The sequence below is a fragment of the Elgaria multicarinata genome, chromosome 2 (assembly GCF_023053635.1).
Source record: "Elgaria multicarinata webbii isolate HBS135686 ecotype San Diego chromosome 2, rElgMul1.1.pri, whole genome shotgun sequence".
Classification (NCBI taxonomy): domain Eukaryota; kingdom Metazoa; phylum Chordata; class Lepidosauria; order Squamata; family Anguidae; genus Elgaria; species Elgaria multicarinata.
The window spans coordinates 127,680,688-127,705,723 of record NC_086172.1 but is presented as its reverse complement, the minus strand read 5'-3'; the positions used below and the strand labels follow the sequence as shown (position 1 = coordinate 127,705,723).

The 25,036-nt window shown below is 40.8% G+C and overlaps 1 protein-coding gene across 5 annotated transcripts in view; it reads right to left on the bottom strand.

Moving 5' to 3' along the window:
- Positions 1–235: 235 nt before the first annotated feature.
- RBM25 (RNA binding motif protein 25) overlaps positions 236–25,036 on the bottom strand; it is a 47,004-nt gene continuing 22,203 nt past the window's right edge. For 4 of the 5 annotated variants that reach the window (XM_063117625.1, XM_063117628.1, XM_063117623.1 and 1 more), the window contains exons 7-19: positions 24,704–24,886; positions 22,632–22,685; positions 22,301–22,384; positions 18,265–18,545; positions 16,912–17,122; positions 16,387–16,476; positions 14,296–14,369; positions 5,851–6,001; positions 5,141–5,465; positions 4,491–4,765; positions 2,762–2,860; positions 2,001–2,048; positions 236–1,644 (exon numbers count right to left, since the gene is read on the bottom strand). In XM_063117625.1, coding sequence (XP_062973695.1) covers positions 1,552–1,644; positions 2,001–2,048; positions 2,762–2,860; positions 4,491–4,765; positions 5,141–5,465; positions 5,851–6,001; positions 14,296–14,369; positions 16,387–16,476; positions 16,912–17,122; positions 18,265–18,545; positions 22,301–22,384; positions 22,632–22,685; positions 24,704–24,886 — 1,968 coding nt within the window. In that variant the 3' untranslated portion in view covers positions 236–1,551. The remainder of the gene's footprint in view (positions 1,645–2,000; positions 2,049–2,761; positions 2,861–4,490; positions 4,766–5,140; positions 5,466–5,850; positions 6,002–14,295; positions 14,370–16,386; positions 16,477–16,911; positions 17,123–18,264; positions 18,546–22,300; positions 22,385–22,631; positions 22,686–24,703; positions 24,887–25,036) is intronic. The other variant, XM_063117626.1, reaches the window with a different exon arrangement.

Genomic DNA, 25,036 nt, shown 5'->3' with positions numbered 1-25,036 from the left:
CTCAGGGTGGCTTGTTTGTGAAAAATAAGCCATCCTGCAGGAACCCTGCCAGGTTTGCACAATATGACAACCCACCATGGCTGATCAGCCATGATGGCTTGTCATGTCATACAAACCATGTCACTGTGATAATTTGAAATCATGTAACAACAATAAGCCATATGCATATCCTTTACTTTCTGAAATGAATCGTAAGTAGTGACAACCTTGAAACACAAGTAATTGGGAGTCCAGATCAAATATATACATTTTAATATCTGAAATATTTACATGGTGGAACCTTTATAGGATCCCATTTGTTAAGAACAGTTTTTTCAGATGTCTTCTTATAATGCAAGAATTCAGTAACTCAGGGTCACAGTTACACCTTCTAAATAGGACAACCTGTATTCCTTCAGGTAAAGAGAGATATCAGAAGAGCGGCATTAAAAAAATGGAGACAATTGTTGCTTCCTGGAAAGCGTTCATCCTGCAATCAAGAAGGTCCATAGCATACAGTCTTTTTACTTGTGTATGAGATTTTTTAAAAATGCAGTTTACAGTACAATGTTCTTTATACCACATCAGCATATGTATAAAACCCATACAGAGTAAGAGAGCAGGAAATATTACCCTCTATCAATCTGACAGACAGCTTACAGTACAAAAAGAATAAAGTCACAGCTGACTTGATGGTTTACATAAAACATTTTTCTATTGTTTGAAAACATGTCATTTACTATTGTAAACTGTTGTGCTCAAGTTATATCTTTAAACCCTTTCTTTCCAAAAGTATCCCAAACTGGCACATGAATTTTCTTTTAAATTATAAAGAAGATTAAGATGTCAGGAGGAGGGCTAAAATCAAATAAATGTGTGTACTATTAATACTTGATCTTTAAAAAACCAAATACGTATGTATGAACTTCTGACATTAGCATAACTGAACAAAAGGCCTCATATAATGAGCAGGAGGGAATCAACAGCTTTACAGGGATGCCAGAGTTGGTGCAAGTCTACCGTGTATTCTACAGGTTCATCTATAAATATTATGAAGTCCAACAAGGGAACGAGTCCACATCCATGCAGATGAAAACTGTGTGCCAGCAAAACGACTCCCATCCATTTTTGGAATTTTAAAGTTTATTATAATCTTTTAAAATGGAGGGGAAAGAAGAGGTTGATGCATTCACATACAATTCAATTATTTTGGTATCTGGTAAGCGCAGATGTTTCCTAAAACATGGGTCTTATTAATATTTACAAAGATCAGTTTAGAAGATGGAGATTGGAGACTGTATACAGCAGCTGCAGTTTATAAACCATACCTTTAACTGTACCCAGTGAATGAAAAACCATCAATGCAGGATTCAGATAATTACAACCAAGGAAGCGGAGTGGAGAAAAGGGGACCTCAGTGTAACAGAGGATGGGAAAAAATTCACATTTTCTACATTTAAAAAATACAGGTCTCACAAATGTCTCTGAGGATAGAGAAACTTCAAAGTTCTTCAATGATGTGAAACAAAAATTGAAATGGAGCCCTAAAAATAAAACAAAAAACTCGATTCTTTATTTTACCAGACCAATCTTTTTGGCTTCTGTTTCATATATCAATAATCTCCACATTTTGACTATAAAAACTTCTGCTTCTTCATCTAGCACCTGCAGCAAGAAAAGCAGCCCGGGGGAGGGGGAGAGAAATCAATATTAGGGCATTAGTCTTTCAACACATCTTGTGGAAGCACTGATGTTGTTATTCAGATGAGTTATTGCAAGTCTATATATGTTAGAAATTTTGAACATAAACAAAACCAACAAATGCTAAAGAGCACACAACTGTATGAAACACATTTTATACAAGTCAGGTTGTTTTATACAAGTCAGATTCCAGGCATCCTGTTTTTGTCCTGTTTCGTCATATGTTTTGACTTCATCAGAAAAACAGTTCCGTTATCTGTAAAGACCGATAAACACGTTGTTCAGAAATTCTGAACGTGACATATTTTGCCTTCACTTACCATAGCAACATCATCCAGGATGCTCTGCGGTGAACTATGAGCCATAACCTGAAAAAGAGACAGATGTATAGAAGTTGAGGATACAACACTCAAATGATTCTGAAAGTGGAATCCCAAAAAAGATTTAATAATTAAGGTTTGCATAACAGCAAAATTTAAGCTAAAAAAAAACTTAAATCCATCAAAGGCAAGAGCACTGCTTTTCATTTCAAATTACTCCTTTTCTAGGAACTCTCCAACAAATAAAAAGCAGTTATCTACACTGAATGGTTTGAAAGTTAGGCCAAAGTGTACTTTTTTTGTATTTGTTTTAATCCCTCTTTAATTCTTTGAGGAATTCCAGTGTTATTTCTAACTGGTTGAGTTAAGCTGGGGCAGATGCCAACCCTAAACAAAGCCCTCACACAGTTTGTTATCATACTTAGACTCCATAGCTCCTGAAACAGAGTACTTCTAGAAGTCTTTAGTTTATGGGATGTATGTTAAACTTCAGCCTTTTCACCCCATGCCATCAGTTTAAAAACAAACACACAAAACCCAAAGACAGTATTAGGGATGTACAGATTTTATAAAATCTGTTCCGTCTGTGTTTTGCAGATTGCCAAGTATCTTTCATGTTGTTGCCTGTTCAATGATGGAACTGGACTTTCACACAAGGACTATCAATAGTTTCCTTTTGATAAACTTGTGAAATAGAAAAGAATGGGAGGAAATGTAGCACCTTCCACCCGAAGGATAAGCCCCCCAATGTATATATTTACCTTTGAGCAAACGAAGTCAACTAGCGTTGCTTCTTCTTCACCGATATATTCTATTATCTTCTTGTTGATCCATGGTCTAATTCGGCGTTCCATTAATGTCTAGAACAGAAAAGACTTTCACCTTAGACAGTTTTCCACTTCTTTGTATTTGAACCACACATTTGGTGTGGGGAATGCCTGATTAATTGTTGAGTCTAATTTGTTCTGGTGTTTTATTGCCACGAAATAGAGAAAACGTTTGGGGCTGCAATCCTACACACAATGGCCTGGACTCAATGGGATTTACTTCTAATTAGACAAGTACAGGATTGTGCTTTAGGATGGTCTTTCCTTCTAACAATAAGTGGTAACTTATTTATTAAATAGTAATTTCTTAAAAAGGCACATCTAAAAGATTGTAATTTGTAAAAACAACTAAAAATTGTTCATACTTGGTTGCTAGCATTCCCACAAAACATGACAACCTGGATACTTTGAACCTCCCCATCCCTGTATGCTGAGATGTATGAATCGAAGGGACGGGAGGGGAGATAAGAGTCAGTAATGGGCTGGATGAGAGCCAATAAACTGAAATTGAATCCTGGCAAGATGGAGGCCCGGTGGGTGAGTGGTTCCCGAGTCCGGGAGATAGGCTCATTGCCTGTTCTGGATGGAGTTGCACTCCCTCTGAAAGGTCAGGTTTGTAGTTTGGGGGTACTCTTAGATCCATCTCTGTCGCTGGAGGCTCAAGTGGCCATGGCGGCTCGGAGTGCCTTTTACCAGCTTCAACTGGTTCACCAGCTACGGCCTCTCCTGGACAGGGAGAGCTTGGCCATGGTGATGCAATGCACTTTATGTGGGGCTGCCCTTGAAGCTGCTTTGGAAGCTGGAGCTAGTGGAGAATGCCTCAGCTTGGCTGTTGTCTGGAGCTGGCCCTTTCCAGCATGTAACTCCTCTGCTGAGGGAACTGCACTGGTTGCCAATTTGCTACCGGGCAAGGTTTAAGGTTCCTGTACTAGTGCACAAAGCCCTAACCAACTTGGGATCAGGATACCTGAGAGAGCGCCTTCTCCCCTACCAACCTGCCCAGTTCCACATAGACCCACCCTCCGATTGGAATCCACCAGGGGAAGAGCCTTCAGCATGGTAGCCCCCCTCCTATGGAATTCCCTGCCTCTGGAGGTCAGACAGGCGCCAACTTTGTATTCCTTTCGGTGCATCCTGAAAACATCATTATTCCAGGAAGCCTTTCCTTAATGACTAGCCACGGCTGTACATTTTGCATCTTTTAAAATCTATTTTAAAGTGTCTTACTCTGTTTTTATTTTATTTTATCTTGTACACCGCTCTGAAATTTTCAATGGGGACCAGTATATAAATATTGAAAATAAATAAAAATAAGAGTGTGCACACACACATGCGTAGGAAGGAAATGTTTGTATATGCGCACGCACATGTGCACTCCCCCCTTCACACACTAGATGGGACCCTCTCAGGGCTAAAAACGTTATGCATCCCTGACCTAAGGCACTAAAAGGAATATGAAGTCATTTTGTATTACGTATTTGACTATTTTTATTATAATGTTGTGGAAGAACTTCTTTTGGATGATTCAGCTATTGGACAGCAGTGATAGAAATGTAATAAAATATATATTAAGGGATCAGTGTCAAATCATTTTGGGCTTTCAGATTGCTATAATGAGTGTCCTGGAGATCATATGCAAAGTTTTGTAAAATTTTATACTCACTGAATCCACAATAGACCAGTCGAGAGGATAAGCAAACAGCTCTGGTTTGGCTGTGGGGATTTTCTCAATTAGACTCTTAATGTGTTTGCGCTTCTCTTCAGTGTTGACACTGCCTTTGGAGGAGCCTTTGTCTTCATCACCATAATCTAGAGGCACAAGTTTCCTTTTCCGGGGCATGTCATCACTGTCTTCATCTTCAAATTTATTGAAGACACTGTCAACAGTGAGTTTCTTTCTTTTCACAGCATTGGGCTGGTTAGGACTATTGCAGGCACCTACAATATAAAGGAAAATAGTCATTCTAATGTATTTATACACAAATTTCTCTGGGAATTCTGCCAGATTCAAGCTAAAATCTGTACAATTAAAATCAAGAGGATATGAACAGAATTTTAAAAGGGGAAGAAGAGAGGAAAGATTCTGACTGTAGAGCACAGAAACTAGGATTGAAGAGTTTTATCCTATTCTATCTCACTCAGCTTCCCTGCTCTCAAATGGATCAGTAATTATTATACATCCAGGAGGTCTGAAGTGGTTGTGGTGGGGAGAAGATAACAAGAATTGAAGAAAGTAGCTGTATTCCATTTTGAGTGCAGCTTCTTTTCTTTCTGCCTTCATCAAACCCTTAAAGGAAAGGAAAGCAAACTTGCCCAGTTTGAGGCTAAGTCCTATTTTAGGCCTATATTCCTCTGGCTGCTGCTGATCAGGAGAGTTTTCATGTGGGATGATGATGCCACAAGGAGATTCATCCCCAGGCGTGTTGGGAGTTGCATTGCCACTTGCTGATGAAACAGATGGAGCTGAGCTGATGGGGCGCAGTGTTGGTTTAAGGCAGGGCTTTTGCTCTGGCTCTTCCTCCTCCTCTTCAGGTTCTTCCCTCTTCTCTTCTTTTTCTTGCTTTTCCTCCTCCTCCTCCTCCGATTCTGGCTCCTGTTTGGTTTGTGGCTGTCGACGTCTTTCAGCCTCTTGTTCCATCTGTGGAAAAAGAAAAACAAGAGTGATCATAACACCAACATTGTGGTCCTTAATGTCTTGAATACAATGCGCTCATTAGGAGCTGAACATACAAAGCAAGCTTGGTTGTCCCCCTGCTCCCCGCCCCCAAGAAGTAATCGTAGTTAAACTAAGGCATCTTTTAAAAAACTCAATTATAAGAAATAATCCAGATTGACAATACTGATACTTATATAAAAAAGAGATCTGAAACCAAAAACAGCTTTCCACATGAACATGGGGATAAACCCAGGACATGCCAACCAACAGGTCAGTCACAGATCTCTAGTTTATTCAACTACTTGACATGGTCTTCTATTACAAGGATGCCAGTTAATTACCCTCTACCAGAAAAATAGTTTCTTACCCTCTGTAACTCGGCATCTGGGTCTGGATGTCCTTCTGCAAGAAGACGTTGTCTGATTTCTTCCAGTTCTTCCTTTTCTCTTTTTCTATCCCGTTCATCTGCTTCCATTTCCTTTTCCCTGTCTCGCAACCGTTTCTGCAGAGCACTTCCCCTGTAACATATAGTTTACATTTGGTTTATAAATTCTTGCAACACAAAATTTTCCCCATGAATCTTTCTCCAAAGGTAAGTACGCCATAACCACTCTATTCATAATCTGGACAATAAAATTTTGTACTTCATTCTCTAAACGTAAAGAAATAACTTTCTATTAAGCAGGAAAGTTGAATAAGCAGGTGGTTTATTCCTACTCCGTTGCTTCTTGGAAACTTCATTCTTACTGGGAAATGCTGGGAAGGAATAGCAATTCTTAAAATTAAAGAAATAAAACATCCTGTTTGATCATAGTTTTAAAATGAAGACTTCCCTCATTCTCCTAAATAAAAACTTGACGATGATGGATGTTTTTCAGAAAAGAGATACATGTTTTCTGAGATTTGTCAAGTATTATCACATTCATAGTTTCAGGGGTACTCCTTGAACTATCTCTGTCACTGGAGGTACAGGTTTGTCCCAAAGCATGGAACACATTTCACCAGATTAGACTGGTTTGCCAGCTAGATCCCTACCTGGCTTCATTGATCCATGCTCTCGCAACTTCTAGGTTAAAATACTGTAATGCATTATATGCCTCTAAAGCTGGTTTAGAAAGAACAGGTTGCTTACCTGTAACTGTGGTTCTTCGAGTGGTCATCTGTGCATTCACACATATGGGCTCTGCGCCTGCGCTGAGCTCGAATCGGAACTTCTAAAGCTGAGTAGTTTTGGCAGGAACCACTCCCCCACCGTCCACGGGTGTCCACGGGTTCCCGCCTACTCCCTCAGTTCTCTGAGACCACTTCAGGCCCCAAAGCGAGGAAGTAGCCACTTTATATCGACATCAAAGACATCGACAAAAAGCGGGGATGGTGGGAGGGTTGTGTGAATGCACAGATGACCACTCGAAGAACCACAGCTACAGGTAAGCAACCTGTTCTTCTTCATCGTGGTCTCTGTGCATCACACATATGGGCAATTAATAAGCTCACTTACCGGAGGTGGGTAGGTGGAGATGTCTCAGCCCAAAATCGAGACAAAACTGCACGTCCAAAATTGCAGTCAGCCCTGGATCACACATCAAGGTGATAACGTGAGATAAATGTTGATGGTTGGGGCCATGTAGCTGCTCTGCAGAGGTCCGGTATAGTCACTCCTCTGAGGAAAGCCGTCGACGTTGACACTGCCCTGGTTGAGTGAGCTTTGACAGTATTGTCAAGAGGCAAACCAGCAATTTGGTAGGCTAACTTAATAGCACTAACAATCCATCTTGACAGCCTTTGTGAAGACAGTGGTTGTCCTTTTGTAGGTCCATTATAACAAACAAACAGTCTTTGCGTTTTACGGAACGAGTCAGTGCGCGACTTATAAAACGCAAGGGCTCTTTTAACATCTAGAGAGTGCAATCTTGACTCCAGAGTTGTTGTTGGACATGGAAAGAACGTTGGGAGGATTATATCTTGGTTTAAGTGGAGCTTGGACACAACTTTGGGCAGAAAATGCAAATCTGGGCGCAAGATCACCTTATCCGTATGGAAGGACAGATATGGTGGGTCTATCCGCAAGGCAGCCAATTCACTCGCCCTCCGAGACGAAGTGATGGCTATTAAAAAGGCAACTTTCCATGAAAGTAAACTGAGGCTCGAAGTGGCCATGGGTTCAAATGGCTTAGACGTTAGGGACTGTAGCACAACAGATAAACTCCACGCTGGAACTATAGCGCGAACAGGGGGTGCTAAATTACGTAGTCCCCTCAGAAACTGCCGAACTGTAGGGTGAGTAAAAACTGAAAAACCTTGGATCAGAGGATAACATGCTGAAATAGCTGCCAAGTACACCCGTATGGAGGATAATTTAAGAGCTTTTTTGTATAACGAATTGAGGAAAACGAGTATATCCTTTAGGGACGCAGAAGAAGGGTTAAAACTCGTCGTAGTAGCAAAAGATGAGAATCTCTTCCACTTTGCCTCATAAGATTTTCTTGTTGCAGGTTTCCTAGCCACTGTTAGAATGAAATTAATTGCGTTCCCAAATCTTCCCATTACATCATGATCCTCCAAGCTGTCAGATTGAATGTCTCTGATTCCAGGCATCTCGTTCTGCCTCTGTCCTTGGTTAGAAGAGTCACAGATGATGGGAGGCGAATGAAGCAATTGCGAGACAGTGCCTTCAGGTGAGAGAACCAGTGCTGGCGTGGCCACCATGGGGCTACCAGAATGCAATCTGTCCCGCCGAATCTTTTGGAGTGATTTGGCAATGAGAGGATATGGTGGGAATAGGTAGAAGAGAGTTCCCGTCCATCTGAGTTGGAACGCATCTCCTAATGAGCCCCTCCCTATGCCTGCTCTCGAGCAATAGTTCATGCATGTCCTGTTGTGAACTGTCGCAAACAGGTCCACTTGAGGCTGGCCCCATATTTGGAATATTTGATTGAGTTCGATGGGGTTGAGTTCCCATTCGTGAGACATACTTTGCACCCTGCTCAGGGCATCCGCAAGGCAGTTGTTTTCGCCTGCTATGTGGATTGACGACAGCAGAATATTCCTGTCGACTGCCCAGGTGAGCATTAATATAGTCAGACGATTGAGTTTTGAGGAACGTGTTCCTCCCTCTTTGTTTATATACCACAGAACTGTGGTGTTGTCTGTAATCACTCTGACGTGATGTCCTGATAGGTAAGTTTCGAAAGAACGGAGTGCCATAAACACCGCTGTAAGTTCCAATAGATTTATATGGAAAGTCCTTTCCAAGACAGTCCAAACTCCTTGTGCCCGAAGGGGCCCACAGTGTGCCCCCCAGCCCATGAGTGAGGCATCTGTGACTACAGTCCTGGATACACGCACTGGGTTGAAGAGCATGCCTTGCTTCAGGTTCTCGATATTCGTCCACCACTTGAGGTCGATCTGAACCTCCAATGGTATGACGAGTATGACCCTTCGTGCATTCTGCTCCCCGCGAAAAACTCGTAGAAACCATTCTTGGAGTTTCCGCATGTGGAGCCTGGCCCATCTTACTACTATGACTGCAGAAGCCATGAGGCCCAGTAATCGTTGGATCACAAAAGCTGTAGTGTGACAATGATGGTATAGCTTTTCGGCCAGTCCCGACAATGTAACCTGTCTTTTGGTAGGGAGAAAGACTTTCTCTGCTATTGCGTCTATGGTAGCCCCTATGAAAAGAATGGTTTGGGATGGGTTAAGGTTGTTTGGTTAAGTTGACTTTGAGACCTAGGAAATCCAGAATATTTAGAACAAACGCAACCACATTCAAGAGTTCGTTCCTTGAATCTGTGACCAGGAGCCAGTCGTCGAGATAAGGGTAGATTTCCATGTCGTGTAGCTTGAGAAAAGCACAAACAGCCGCCATGCATTTCGTAAACACTCTGGGAGCTGTTGCCAGTCCGAATGGTAGGACTTGGAACTCGTACATTTCTGTGCCAATTACAAAGCAGAGGTCCTTGCAATGGGTATCTCTGATTGCAATGTGGAAATAAGCGTCTTGTAGGTCTATAGATGCAAACCAGACTCCTGGACGGAGAAGAGGTAGTATGGACGCTAGGGTGGTCATCCTGAATTTCCTGGTTTCTATATATTGGTTGAGGTCCCTCAGATCTAATATAGGCCGAAGACCTCCATCCGCCTTTGGAACCGTAAAGTACCGGGAGAAGTAGCCGTCGTGGGTGGAATATGGAGTCACCCTCCGGATAGCGCCCTTGGCTAATAGGGTTGCAGTCTCTGAAATTAGGACTGGTGATGTCGGTGATATCTTTACGGTACCAAGGGGAGGGAGGTCTTTGAACTCTATGTGATAACCTAACTGAATAATTTCTAGGATCCAGTTTTCTGATGTTATGGTTTGCCAATTGTGGTGAAATTTGGATAGGAGATTGCCAAAAAGTGGGGCAACTCAAAGGGCAGACAGTGGAGTGTTGATGAAGTCAAAAACGCTTTTTAAGCTGCTGTACAGGTCTCTGACGATAAGGACGGAATCGACTTGTTGACTGCTGCCTTCTAGGCTGCTGCTGTTGCTGTTGATATCTAGGTGGGCGATCAGCATTTGCGCTAGATTGGTAAAAGGGTGATGGGCGTGACCATCTACGCTGCTTATACTGTGGTTGTTGTAGCTGCGGGGAGATGCCCATTTTTTTTGCTGTCATTTTTGCTTTTTGAACAGCCTCCATCACTTCATCCGTGGTAGCATTAAATAATCCTTCCCCATTAAAGGGAAGGTTTTCAATTTTAGCTCTCACCTCTGGTGTCAAACCTGCAGAATGAAGCCAAGTGTGACGGCGTAACGCTATTGCCCCCATCATTGCCTTAGCTTCAGTCTGTGAGGTGTCTGGTGGTATTAAGTTGTAGCCTGGATAGGCGTAGGGTTTCGCAGTGAAAAACTCTTGCAAGCTCTCTATGCTCCTCAGGAAGATGGTTGCAAATAGTATCTATCTTCTCCTATAGAAAGAGTTGATAGCGGGACATTATTGCTAAATAGTCCGCTACTCTTAGGCTCAAAGCTGCTAAGGAGTAGATGCGACGACCCAATAGGTCTAAACGCCTCCCTTCCTTATCCGCTGGAGACACATGCACCCTCTGTGATTTCCCTTGCAACGACTCCACAATTATTGAGTTCGGTCTGGGGTGTGTAAAAAGGAAGGTTGCATCCTTTTCTTGCACCTTGTACAAGGACTCTAGTCTGCGTGAGGTTGGTGCCATTGTGGCTGGGGTCTTCCACGATTGTTTTACTGTATGAAGAAGTGCCGGTAGAAATGGAATGGAAACCAGGGTTGCAGCCTCTGTATAAATGGCATCAAATACCGGATCGGATATTCGCTCAGGTGGTTGCTGTGTTTCAATTCCCAAAGCCTGAGCCATACGCAGTATCTGGTCAGCAAATTGAAAATTGTCTTCATTGGGCGATGCCCCTTCTTGGGCAGCCACTACATCATCTGGGGATTGAATAGAAGGCGGAACAGAGGAGTAGGAACTAGGATCCGACTCACAGTCCTCTGGGGACTCATTAGTTAACAATTGGTCTCTAGGCTGAGTAGGCGAGGAATCTTTTCCTCTCTCCAACAATTGTGATGGAGATGCTACTTGAATGACTCTTAATTGAGAAACATTAGCAGCCGTCGGATCGATATACTAGGCAAAGTCTGGTGTTGGTCTTGTTGTCGATCCCGAGCCACATTGCTTTGAGCCAGCTGAACTGCTGCCAAGGTGGCTCGATCAGTGGGTGGTTCTCGGTCCTGAGGAGACACCTCTCGGTCCCGGAAAGACTCCTGGTCCCGAGGCAGAACAGGTTGCAGCAGAGGAAGCGTGGTCTGTCGACGTCGAGGGGAGGGAGATCGAGGAGGCAAACACAAATGATCCAAATAAGGTCGGTCCTGATAGCGATCTTGGTCCCGATATGGGGAGTAAGGCAGGGACGAACGCTCTTCCCGGTATCGAGGAGACCTTGATTGGCGTGAGCCTGGCCGAGTAAGTTGCGGAGGAGAGCGGGAGTGGTACCGATCATGAGGCGGGTAATAGGTTGAACGGTCATGATCGTAATAATAAAGATCCTTCCTCCAATCCGAAGAGTGACGGGACACATAGGAGGGGCCCGACCGCATTGAGAGATTATCCCCTTCTCTGTGTGGAGAATAATGGTGATCAGGAAACGCTGTGGGGTAGTAATCTCCATCCCTAGAGCCATAGCCTCTATACAGAGAGCGGCTCCAGTACCGAGGTTGACCAGGTAGCGGCTGAGGCGGTGCCTGGTATGGTGATGTGTCCCGGATCTCGCCCTCTGAGATCGATACCGCAGGGACGGTCTCAATCCTCGGTACCGATTGGTCTAGTGGAGCTGCTGGTACCGAGGAGAGAATTTGTGGAGTCGGTAATGGGGGCGGGGTCAGGCCACCCGGCGCTGGTTCAACAGAAGAAGGTTTGACTTTTGAAGATTTTCCTTTATCTTTCTTCTTTGTTCCCTCTTTAGGGTTTTTATTTGTTTTAGTTTTGGATATTTTTTTCCCAGTTGAGATTGTTAGTGAGGGCCCCGCAACCTGCGGATCAGATTGCATTGTATTATCCATTGCTTCTAATGTCTTTTTCCAAAGAATTGCTCTTAGGCGATCAGCACGGTGTTTTTTAGTCTGGCGAGTAAACCTGGCACAAAAACGGCAGGTCTCTACAATATGAGACTCCCCCAAACAATTTAAGCACAAGGAATGTCCATCCGATGGGGGTAATTTACCACCACATTCTAGGCATTTTCTAAATAGTGCCTTAACGGCCATGCGGCCCCTAATCTTTAAGGGAATAACCCTAAATATCTAAAGCTACAATAATTATTTTTTAAAAAAAATATATCTACAGAAAAATAGAAGAGAAGAACTATATACAGAAAAAGAAGACTCAGCTGAGGTAAATTTGTCTAACACGAGACGTATCAGAAGAAGTCCGTTAACGAGCGTCCTTGCTAGAAGGCGGTTGAAGAGAACTGAGGGAGTAGGCGGGAACCCGTGGACATGCGTAGTGGACGGTGGGGGAGGGGTTCCCGCCAAAACTACTCAGCTTTAGAAGTTCCGATTCGAGCTCAGCGCAGGTGCAGAGCCCATATGTGTGATGCACAGAGACCACGATGAAGAACTAGTTAGTTCAGACTATATGGCTGCTGGCTATTAAATGGGGAATGCACATTATAAGCATATTATGCTCATGCTTTGCCAACTGTGCTAGCTCTTGGTCTGTTTCCAAGTGGAATTTGAAATTTATTTGGAAACGTTTTTGTACCACCTATTATATACAACACATCCAGGCTGTTTACAATGTTAAAATTACAGTGCAAAAATATGATTAGGATAACACAATCAATATAAAACAAAAGCATTAAAACCCAGTGGCCATCAAATTAGAAAATTGTAAGACAGAATTCAAAGTGCTACTCTTCACCCTTAAAGCTTTTCATGCCTTGGGGCAGGGTTCCTGAAGGATCACTTTTAACCATAAGTGCCTGCACATATTGAGATCCTCATTGGAGACACTTCTCCAGGTTGCCCCACCTCCTGAGGGTGCAGTGGGTGCTACCACGGAGAGGCAGTAGCATCCTGGACTTGGAAAGCTCTCCTCAGAGAGGTTTGCCTGGTACCCACTCTGATGTCTTTCTGGCACCAGGCAAAGACCTTTCTATTTTCCCAGGCATTACAGCTTTTTAAACTTCTGTTTTATTTGGATGCTACTTTTAAAGCTCAGTTTAACATATTAGTTGTTTTATTGAAAATTAGCCTGATAACGCATTTGAAGGGTGGGGTGAAAATTGTAACAAATACATACATATTCAAAGGAGGTCCAAATTATTAATCACCGTTCTACAAAACATATCCAGGAACCATTTGGCATTAGAGTCCCTAGTTTCTGAGCCCAATTTAAGGTGCTGGTTTTGACCTTTAAGCCTTAAACGGTTTAGGACCAAATTACTTGAAGGACTGCCTTCCCCCATTATCAGCCTGCCCAGGGAGATCTGCAAGGGAGGCCCTTCTCATTTGCCCACCAATGAGGGCAGTAAGGTGGGCAAGTGCATGAGAGAGGGCCTTTTCCACAATGGCCCCACACCTTTGGAAAAAGTTGCTCTCAGGGGTACACCAGCCCTCACATTGCAGGCTTTAAAGAAGGCCTTGAAGACCTGCTTGTTTACACTGGCCTTTCCCTGATTATGTTTTATCAGACTGTAATATTATAGCTGCAATTGTACTGGTGTTTATTGGAACATTTGCTGCTTTTATTACTGCATTGGTTTTTTTTTATTTTATGAATATTGAATCTGTATTAATTTCTGCATTGCTGCTTGATTTTATCCTGGTTGTGTTTTTATATTATGCTTTTATACTGTTTGTTTTATATTTTGAATGTTTTTTGTGGTTTTAATTTTTGTAAACCGCCCAGAGAGCTTTGGCTATTGGGCAGTATAAAAATGCAATAAATAAATAAATAAATAAAAACCATTTGTAAGTTATGTGTAATCTTTTACCAAGTGCTTTGACATAAACACAGCCTAGATATTTTAAAAATAAAAATTGCTGCAGACTCCTCATCCTGATGGCAGGACTGGTTAAGGGTTCCAAGTGTTGCTCAGTATCGTGGTGAAGAAGAATAATCCAGGGATACTAAAGTTGTGGTCAATTTTCCTTAAATAATATTGGTTACCTCAAAATCATTGAAGCTCCCATCAGTACTGGGTCAGATCACAATGTTTCCTGCTGGTAATAGTAGCTATGAGAAATTTAATGAAGCCAGAGAACATAAACAGATCTGATGCAGTGCATGCTAAACATACCTATAATATTTTGGATCATCTCTGTCATCATCATAATCTTCTAGAAATTCTTTTAGACGTTTAGCTTCTTTCGCCTATAAAAATTGAACACATGTAATATTGCCTTAATGGTCATTATTTCTAACATGTTTTTTCTAGTACAGTGTCTTTGGATAGCTCTTACTTACCAGAAAGTTTCTAGAATGCCACTTTCCTTTGTTCTACGTGTATAATTGCTACTAGTTTGTTTCCCCACTCTCGGGGGCTGTATTACGTCGTTGCTAGTTACTGAGCAACCTAATTTATGCACCGACAGTTAAATTTCCAATCTTTCCTGGTCTCCCCAGTCTTTCAAATGCAGAGAACTAAAACAGATTACTATTTCTTAATGAGCTTGAGGTTTTGAAAAAAAACCCCGCAACTGTACCTCAAGTTGTCTGTATAATCTAAATAGTAAGAATTTGGGCTAATTTGTATTAATGGCAGCAGCCCTACAATAATTTGCTATTATATAAACAAAACAGCTAAAAGAAGCACCACTAAGGTTTATTTCTTTTAAATCAAAATCGTAAGTTTTTCTCTCTCCTTTTCCTCAAAGAATAAGGCAAAAACATGCATATACCTACTATAATTAATCTTATTTTTGTTGAAGACCCATCTTCTGTTAAGTAGCCACACTTTCCAAATCCACAGGAGAATGACAAATGAAAATTGGAAGGCATGCCCTCAAACAATGGCAAGCTAGTGTTTTAAAGAACAACTGCAATTGTTCAGTGTAGTGAGTCTTATACTTTTCCCCACTGAAGAAGTAGAGCACCAGTGGGCAACTTGTGGCCCTCCAGATGTTTAGCCTATAACTTCCATGATCCCTCACCATTGGCTATGCTGGCTAGGGCTAATGGGAGTTGGAGTCCAAAACATTTGGAGGGCCACAAGTTGCTTACCGTGGAAGAAGAGAATTCAATTATATTCCTGGCCTGGTCTACTTTAAGCAACCATAGGGAATGTCACACCATTTGCCTGATTGCCTTGCACATTTGCTCAGAAGTAAATGCCACAGAGTTCAAATAGGACTTTGTCCCTAGCAAGTATGCTTAGGATTTCATCCTGCACCCCCCACTGCTAACATCTATGGCAACATTCCATGGGCCTTTGGAATCATTAGCTGGGGGTATAGATTGACTTAGCAATCTAAGCCTTTCACCTAGGAAACACTTACTGCTTATAATTTTACAGGCTACAAAGTACTACATTAGCTTTGTAGCAATACTACAAAGCTAATTATCTGTTTAAAGTTAGTTCACATGAAGGCAATATAGTTTTACGGCACTGAGGAAAGCTTTTTAGAAAGTTTATGTTCTGAACATTTATACTGAACACTGTAAACTAATAATGCAGGCAGGTATGTTGATCCATTAGATGCAATGGAAACAATATTTTCTGGACAAACTAAGTGTCACAACACAGTAACTAGCTTTTGAGTTTTGCAGAATTTTTCCTTCAGTTTTAGGTGAATTAAAAAGAATGGCACGGGGGAGAAAATATGCAAATAGCAAAGGAGGGGCGCAAGCCACGTATGTAGTATGTTGCACAGTTAAGATGCCGATTCAGGAAGGCTGTTGCAGACTAATTAGATTATATTGTGTTCACTGCAAAAGGAAACAGGGATAATAAGCAACAAAGGCCCTCTGAAGATATAAAAAGTCATTAGTTATTCAAATAAGTCTCTACAGCTAATTGGAGCTCATAGGCCCCCTGCAAGGCACGGAGCAGAATTAACAAAAATATAATAGCTATATTAGCAAAGCTGGAATTAAGTTTTAGATGATGCATTAACTCTGGTGCCAACACAAGGCATGACAGAATTTTCACTTTACAAGGAAGTGTAGGTTGTTGATATAGAAGTGCCAAGCACTTTTGTATGCATAACATTTTCCACTTTTCTTGTAGCTACATATATACTCAAATATTCTGTCTTTGTTAGTCACCTTAAAGGCTGTTTTGGCTGAAAAGTGGCATAAAAATAAGCTATAACGTATACTCAAGCAATCCTACTTTGCAATGCTGTTCAGGCATCTAATGAAAGCACTGGAATAGTAATGAATGCCTCACCATTTCCCTTCGCCTTTCTTCTTCCCTCTCAGCTTCTTTTTCATATTCTCTAGTTTTCTTCCGTTCTCTGATCTCCCAGTTTTTAAGACGCTGAAACAAAACATGTTTACTTTAAAATTCTGCAGAGAACGAAAATATAGCCCCATACTGTATTTGAGAATAGCAAAACCTCCCACATTTATTTCAAATCATATAATTTTGTCTTCCTAGTATCCTGTTCCACTAAAGACAGAATCTGAAACATGTCGGACAATGCTACCAAACCATTAGAATACAGATAGTATGTGCAGGAAATATGCATGCAGCAAACTTGCTCCACGCTGATGGAGGTGGATCCTAAGCACTGCAGCTAGAATTTCACTCATAGAACAGCTTCTTCCAAGGGACCATGGGATATGGCAGTGGGATGGGCTGCAGTGCAGTACTCTGCGCAGGAGGGAGAACTGGCAGAAGTCAAAGACCTGCCCACCCCACAACCAGAAGTGCCCTCCACAACCGCTAGGGTTCCTTTGGTTTCCCAAGTACCTCTTGATAAGCTGCTTCCTTTTCACGTAGCTTCCTTTCCAGTTTGCGCCGCTCATAGGCATCTTCTTCGTCCTCTTCTCTATCCCTTTTCTTGTCTTTTTCTCTCTCCCGTTCCCGCTCCCGTTCTCTTTCTCTTTCCCGTTCCCGCTCTCTCTCCCGTTCCCTCTCTCGTTCTCTTTCCCGTTCCCTCTCTCTATCTCTGCTTTTCTCTCTGTGGATAAATGTAACGACAAATGATTAATTCATGTAATTCTCCACATTTAGTAATGAGAAAAATAAAGTTTAGGTCTAATGAAACCAACACTACAAGATAACCAAAGTATCATTCAATAGGAAGTTGACAAAAGTAGTGATTTAGGGCTCACTTGAGCTTTTGCTAAACTTGTGTATGACCACAAGTTGGCCACATCACTGCTCGTATATAGTCATTAGACATATGACCTTTTGAATAATGACACATTGGCTGGGTTCATACAACACACATGAGTTAACAAGTTATCTGAATGGAGTGTGTTCTCCGCAGTGTGGTTTATCGTGGTCTGAACAGAGCATGTTTTCTGCAGGGTGGCTTGTTAGCCATGCAGTGTGGTTTATTTTTCTTGAACAAGCCATCTTGAGAACCCATGGCTTGATTACTGTTGGGTTGTTCAGGGTGATTAACAAGCTTCACTGTATGGTTAACGAACAACCCTGAAGAAAAAACGCTGCATTTAGACAACATGATAACCAACCTTGTGGGAAAAACGCTATGTTCAGACAATACAAACGTCCATGGTTCGACATCAACCCGTACTGGGTGGGTTAGCATGTTGTGTGAACCCAGCCAATATATCAATATGCTGACTTTGTAAACATCAGTCTCTCTGTAGCAGGTCCGTAGCTTTGTCGACTGTCAATCAACCTGTATGAAGGGGCCTGAGGGACAGGGCACCACTCTTATTTATTCATTGCATTTTTATACCACCCAATATCTGAAACTCCTTGGGCGGTTCACAAAATTAAAACCATTCAGTATAAAACAAAAATTAAAACCATTCAGTATAAAACAAACAGTATAAAAAACATGATATAAAATACAATAAAAAACCACAACCAGGATAAAGTTAGCAGCAATGTAGAAATACAAATTTAAAATACAAATTTGAAACAGCAAAGTTAAAATTAAATTTATAGACTGTTAAAATGCTGAGAGAATAAAATTATCTTGTCATCAAATCATAATATTTAAGACATCATCTCATGATTTATTGTATATTAGACTTTTGAAACATGGGATGTATCCAGGAATTATTTCCCTTAGAAAAGAAACATTAGCTATGTTATTAGCAAGTATTCACTGCAATATATATTTACCTAGATCTGCTCCGATCTTTATTGCGGTCTGAGCTTCTTTCACGGTCTCTCTCACGATCTCTTTCTCTGTCACGGTCTCTGTCTTTAGGGCGGTCCCGATCTCTATCCCGTTCTCGTTCACGCTCCCGTTCCTTCTCCTTCTCTCGTTCACGCTCTCTCTCCCTCTCTCTTTCACGCTCTCTCCTCTCTCTTTCACGCTCCCGTTCCCTCTCTCTTTCACGACGCTCTTTTTCAATTTCTTGTCTCTCTTTCTCCTTTTTGCCCTTTTCCTCCTCCAGTTTCTAGAAACCAAGAGGATTTTCAAAGTTAATTTGTAGCTATAGTCGGAGGACCCACCCCACCACCACACAAAACACCCAAGGCTGGTAAGTGAGCATATCAAAATCACCAATAAGTTAACACTTATTTAATCGTTTGCTTTCAACTCATAAGACTGAAAACAAAGTTCTTCAATCATAAGATAGATTTCGTGCAAAAAGCATATAACTAACATAGACCAACAATCTCCAACCTTGGACAGAAGGGCAATGCTTGCCTCATATATATGAATATACATAGTGCATTGCCTATAGTCCCCACCCCCCAAAGATAGAAAAGACCTTGGACACAAACAAGATGAACTTTTACCTGCGATAGTTAATGCTGCCCATGGAGACAAATAATTTAGTAGGATGCTGACAAGGACAAGACAGCTGATAATCTCATGTTACAGCCAAACCAAATTCATCCTATGTAAGGTGGGAGGTAATGCAACTTCCAACTACATAGTAGAACACGTGACTGAAATTCTTCGGAACAGTACATCTTAGCAATCATTTTACTCTCAACTTTTTTTTTTTTTTAGCATACATTGCTAAAGGATCAGATTCTAAATAATGGGATCCTCAAGAAGGAAAAGGCTGGAAATCACAGAAAGACTACAGGTTTATACACTATATATTTATTGAATTTCTATAAAGTGCATTTTTATTGAAAAAGACATGCCTATTACCAAAACTCCCATGAAGTCAATAGAAAAATAAAGTCACTAAAATGATAGATAAATCCATCCTTGGAAGCAATTGGTGTGTGTTAACTTACAGATGCTGTGCTAGGACATGGACCGCCAACACTGGATTAACCTTTCCTACAAGCTATATTTCTGGGAGGAAGAGCAAGTACATGGTTCACAAGTAAACCAAAAAAAAAAAAAAACATAAGCCAAATATTAGCCTGATGGATGCCAGAATATTATGGGCATGATCCTTCCATGTACAAATGTTGTGCCTGGAGGGATCCCACATATGGCATAACAGATCCCTTTTCACATTTCTCCTCTCCTTGGTGCACACATGCAATAACCACAGCAGGCCGTTTCAGGGAAAGGGAGGCTCGTACGCACCTCTCATATTCCCATCTCCCCCACTTTTGCCACTTTGTGAAGGAGTGTAATCTATTTGCATTCTATGACTGAGGAAAGGATGGGCAAGAGAGGCGTACACAAGTCTCCCATTCCCAGTAATGGTCTGGTTCGTTGCCAGCATATGCACACATGTGCCAAGGGGAGACTGACAGAGTCCTGTTATTCCTTATGGTGATCCCTTTGTGCGTGGATGCAGCCCCAGGGTGAGGAAGGATCGCACCCTAAGCATATTTTATGCAGTTTAAACTGGGAGAAAGAGTCCCATTTGGCACCATGTTTACCACCAGTAAAATAAATTATGAACTGGAACAACAAAGTGTGCATATATTTCTCTCTTTCATCAAAGAATTTAAGACAACTTTAAAAAACAATCTTACCTGTCAGACAGTCTTCTGGTGTGCACTCATGGACCAGAGAACCAAAACAGGGTCACAGTAACAAAACTAATAAACAAGAGAGCAATATATCTAACCACCATGCTAAATAGAACCAAAAGTGAAATATAGTCAATATGGTGTTAGATACATTGAACTCACAAAAGAAAAGGATACTCAAGAATGGTAGAAAATAGCCATTATGAGGAGGAAAGTGTGAAAGTGTTCAAGATATGGGACTGTGGCAAGCTACTTTCTAAGTGAAGTGTTCTTGTACAGAATAATTTCATCTTATATGGCATATTAGTGTAAACTTATTCAACTTTCAAAAGCAGAACTTACCTCAAATTTCGTATACTTTTATAGAAAAGTTTACATACTTAAGTGGTAAATACTTACAGAGTATTTTAGCTGTTCCAATAAAAATGTCATTGGTTATGTTCCTGGATTCCCTTCCACCCCCAACGATATTATTTTTTATTTTTGTTTTGGTAGTAAAAATCATGATTAAAATTTGCCTTGACTTTGGCTCTTAATAAAAAGAGAAACTTAAAATAAAAGCCTTTAAGACGCCAAAGGATAAATCAGCCATAATTTCATACTGAAATTCAAGTAACAGGCTGCTCCATGTAAACAACAGAATATGAAGTAGGAAATGAGATGGGGAAAGGATCAAAGATAAGCTGAAGTAATGAGCAAGGGGGGGTAGGTAAAAAAAGCCGTAAAATCTTACCTTAGATTCTCTTCAGACTCATCTGTGCTGTAAATGGACGCCCCCTGCAATGCTGACACCCTAACAGTCTGTTTATTGCTTTGTAAACTCTAACCAAAAAACATGCAAAGGTTCACTGTGCTCACTAGCCAGCCCCTTTTTAAACATCCCACCCGTTATATGAAATGGCCCCTTTATATTAGAATTAGTTCCATTTATTTTAAAAATATAAATCCAAAATATTCCCCAATAGAATAGATCACAGGCAGTAAAATGCCCAATCGCTTCTGAAACAGCGAAGCATTTTTTAAAAAAACATGTTTTAAAAATATTTTAGTGGCTTGTTGGGGCTTGGAAATAAGACTATGTTTCACCACTGATTGATTTCAAATATCTTCAGGAACAGTTATCCTCAGGTTCTCCTTCCCAAATAATACTGGAATATTTTGCATTGCCAGCAAGGTACATCCATTTTTGCCTTTACGTCAGATATGCAAATAAGCATTCCCCTGTAACCAGAGTATATATTACCATTTTATACCTCAAACCATGACATCAATATTAGCAAACAAAGAACACTCATTTCAGGGGTGAACATTTCACTGGTGTGGAGTACGTCGGCCTTGGTGGGCAGTTATTATTCCATTAGAAGCTAAACATCAAGATACAGTGCATGCAGAGCTTGCATTTCACCACCCTTGCACCACCCTTCCCAACCGGAACACATTAATAAATTGACATTGCAGAAACTTCTGTAGGTGGGAACCCTGAGGTAGGATTTGCTGTACAAACACATTTCCAAGCCAGTTACCCCTTTGCATATTTTTCTGAGGGGGCATCCATAAATAATAAAAAAAAACAGAAGCTCATACTTACATCCTATTCCATGTTACTTTCCAAGCTGTGTTTTTCATCTTGCATTAGTCACCATATGATCTCTATCATAATGGTGGGGGTCAATGAATAGATTAGCTTTATGGGAATTTACAGTTCTTCCATGCATCTAAATTTTGGTAAAGTCTGATAATCACTAACCTAATTTATTTTACCCCCATTCTCAACTCAGAAAACTAAATTAAATCTTAAATTTAAATTAAGCATTAGGGCTCGGTAAAACACTGAGTTTGAATTATGTTTTACAGCTGCCTCAATATTGCGGGTGTCAGAATAAGTTTCACGCAGCAGCCCAGTTTAATTATTTGGTCTTATGTAAATGGTTCTAACCACTTCGGATTAATTTTAAGAAAAGCACACTTTGGATTAATTTTAAGAAAAGCAACGTAGAACGGTGTTGTTTTTTAAAAAGTATTGGTGTTGAGAGAAGACTGCATTGCAATCAATAGAAAATAAAAAGTTAAGTACAAAGTTGGACCCCCTTAAATGGGAATTTGTCACTGTTGACTTTTTAGACATACATGATGCCTACTATAAAAATGATTAAGTGATATGGTTTTGTGTTTGAAAATTTTCTAAAGGGGCAAGGGCAGGGAAACTGGATTTTGTAAAAACCTAATTTTGTATAAACTGCAAAAAAAAAAAGTATACTACCTTGTGAGTATCTCTGAATTTACTGATCTCTCGGGATATCAGGTCCCTTTTGTCTTCTTCCATTTCTATAGCATTTATATCCTCCTGTAGGGAGAGAAAAACAGGAGACAAAATATTAAAACCCATCTGTACAGGAACAGGAGAACCAAAAGAAAAGCTGAAGGTTAGATGTTTTGTACCAGTCTTGTAAGAGATAAATAAAGGCCTTCTGCAGTACCAAACCTCACAGTCTGATGTTAAATGAATGAAAAAAAATTAGATGGACACGAGTCACAAATCTGGTAACTAGCAGTAAACATAGTCATTGTCAAAGCCTACAATGTAAACGAACCTTGGTGATGAGTGGATAAGGTATCAGTGGGGCCACTGGAAATCTGCGGAAAATCTGCGGAAAAATCCACGGAGATTTTTTTTTTAAAAAATAGATTGCACACTACTCTGAAAAAAAACAATGTTCTGTATGTTTGTAGAATAAGCAATATTGAATTGCTGTGACCTTTGGTCTGACTCAACAAAATTACAGAAGAACCTCGCTAATTCTCCTTCTACTGATCTACTTCTCAGCAAAGGTTTAGTGAGTGCCACCTCACCCTGGCATGTCTCCATTTAAAATTACAGGACATTATCAAACTAGGAAATCTTGCAAGCTAAACTACATTTGTTAATCAGTGGCCAGTGCCTTTTGTGATGTTTTAAGCCTGGTTTTGTTTCTTACTCGCTAATTCGCAAAATTCAATAATCTCAATGGGGATTCCCAACAGTTACTGCAAATTAGCGAGGTTCCCCACATCTGAAATCAAGAGTCAGATTTGCCATTTCCCCTCCCCACCCCACATTCTCAAATCTCCCACATTATCCCTCATCTTTTCAACAGACAGAATGGGCAAGGGAACCAGTCGGGATTATAAGCACTCAATAAAAGGGACAACAGTGCCTCAAAACCAGATTTGCATGGCACCCACTCCAATTTATTGTTAAGAATCTTCCCCCACCATGCACAGAGCTTCTTGAGTCCCATTTCCTAAGAGATAAAGATGAGACATCGTGCTCATGTCCCGTCTGCATCCCTAGATATCCAAGATGCACTTCCATCTTCCCCAGTGGTGGGAATATAAGGACACAGTTAGGTAGTTCTTTGCATTGACAGACCACACTAATTTAAAGTTCAATCAAGCATGGCTCTGGATCAGCCTAAGCTAGCAATATTAAAGGAGGAAGTTCAATATTCAGTTTTTGTAAAGTGGCCTTGCAGAAAGCAGCCTTTCAACACTTAAGCCTCTCAATAACATTGCTTTTTTAAAAAAATTATATATATGAAACACAATCCAGAACATGGGTGAAACTTAAAAGAGTGACAACTTGCCTAGAAAGAGGTCCAGAATGCAACAACTTCGGTGCAAGACTTACTCCTCAGGTTAACTGGAGGTTAAAAGAAGGGCTAGGAGTTTGTGTACTCACTCCCATGGTGAGGTATTACTTCTTGCACTGTTTTTTGAACACTTCACCAGCTGCCAAGGTATTTAACTGCCTGCTAGCAATGCAGTACAGAAGATAATATGCAGCTTGGTAAGAGGGCTGCAGACCCAGACCAAAATTTACTTCGGAACTCTAGCTGTGATTGGGGTTGACAGGTGTTACAGCCCATCATTGAAACAATCATAGTGTGTTTTCAAAGTCTTATTTGGAATTACTACTACTAGGCCTTATTGTTTTTCTCCCACATAATTTTTCAAAGGCCCAATCGTTAGCAGGATATGCACTGAAGATGGATTACAGCATTTTAGGCTGAACATTACATTACATTAAAAAAAATATGGAAGTCAGCCGGTACAACAGCCAAATGTTAACAAACCCATTTATAATAGCATGGCTTTCATATCTCAAGAATAACAAAGAACTCCTTAGTTATGTGCACAAACATAATTAAAACAGGACAATGGATAAAGTTCAAGGTGCTAGCAATCAGCTGAATTTTGGCTATTACACCAGTGCAAACCCTTATGACCCAGTGACTTGGGTCTTTTAAGATATCAAACATAACAGACAGGACCTCTACTTTTAGGGTCTCAAAAGCATCTTCCCATCTTAAAAAAAAATTGCAATTACTTTAATACATTTTTGAAGGGATGAAAGGTTGAATCAAACCTGCTGAGATTCAAACCTGTAGCTCCAAGAAGTCTAGGCATTGCAACCCTTGTGTATACACACCTACAACATCCACAGGGTTTGGCATATAGAACTGATTTAATTTCAGTATGAAACATGAAAACTGCTGCTAAGATCAAGGCTTGTTGATTTGTATTCTCATCAGATGTTTTTGAGCTAATGTACTGGCACAAGGTTTAGCCCTTATGTAGGGAGAGATGAAGTAAATCTGTTTGTGTCCAAAATCAAAACACATACGTCCTCCTTCTTTTCCTTTTTCTTCTTCCTGGGATGAGAGTCAGACTCTTGGGAGGGGGCATTGAGCTCGCTGGAATATTCCCGTATTAATACTTCAATGGCCCCTTTAATTAGCTGGTCTCTTCTCTTTGCTTCTTCATCAAGGGCTTCATCATCATCAGTCGTAGTTTCTGGCCTGGAGTTCTAAGAAACAATACAAATCTTGAAGTCAAGCTTATAGGATATGGCAGAACAGTGTCCAAAATATTTACTGTATATGCTCTGGACAGCTCTGCTACATGAAATTAGACCTTGGATGTCTTAAGTGTACTTAACATCCTAACAAACAGCTTT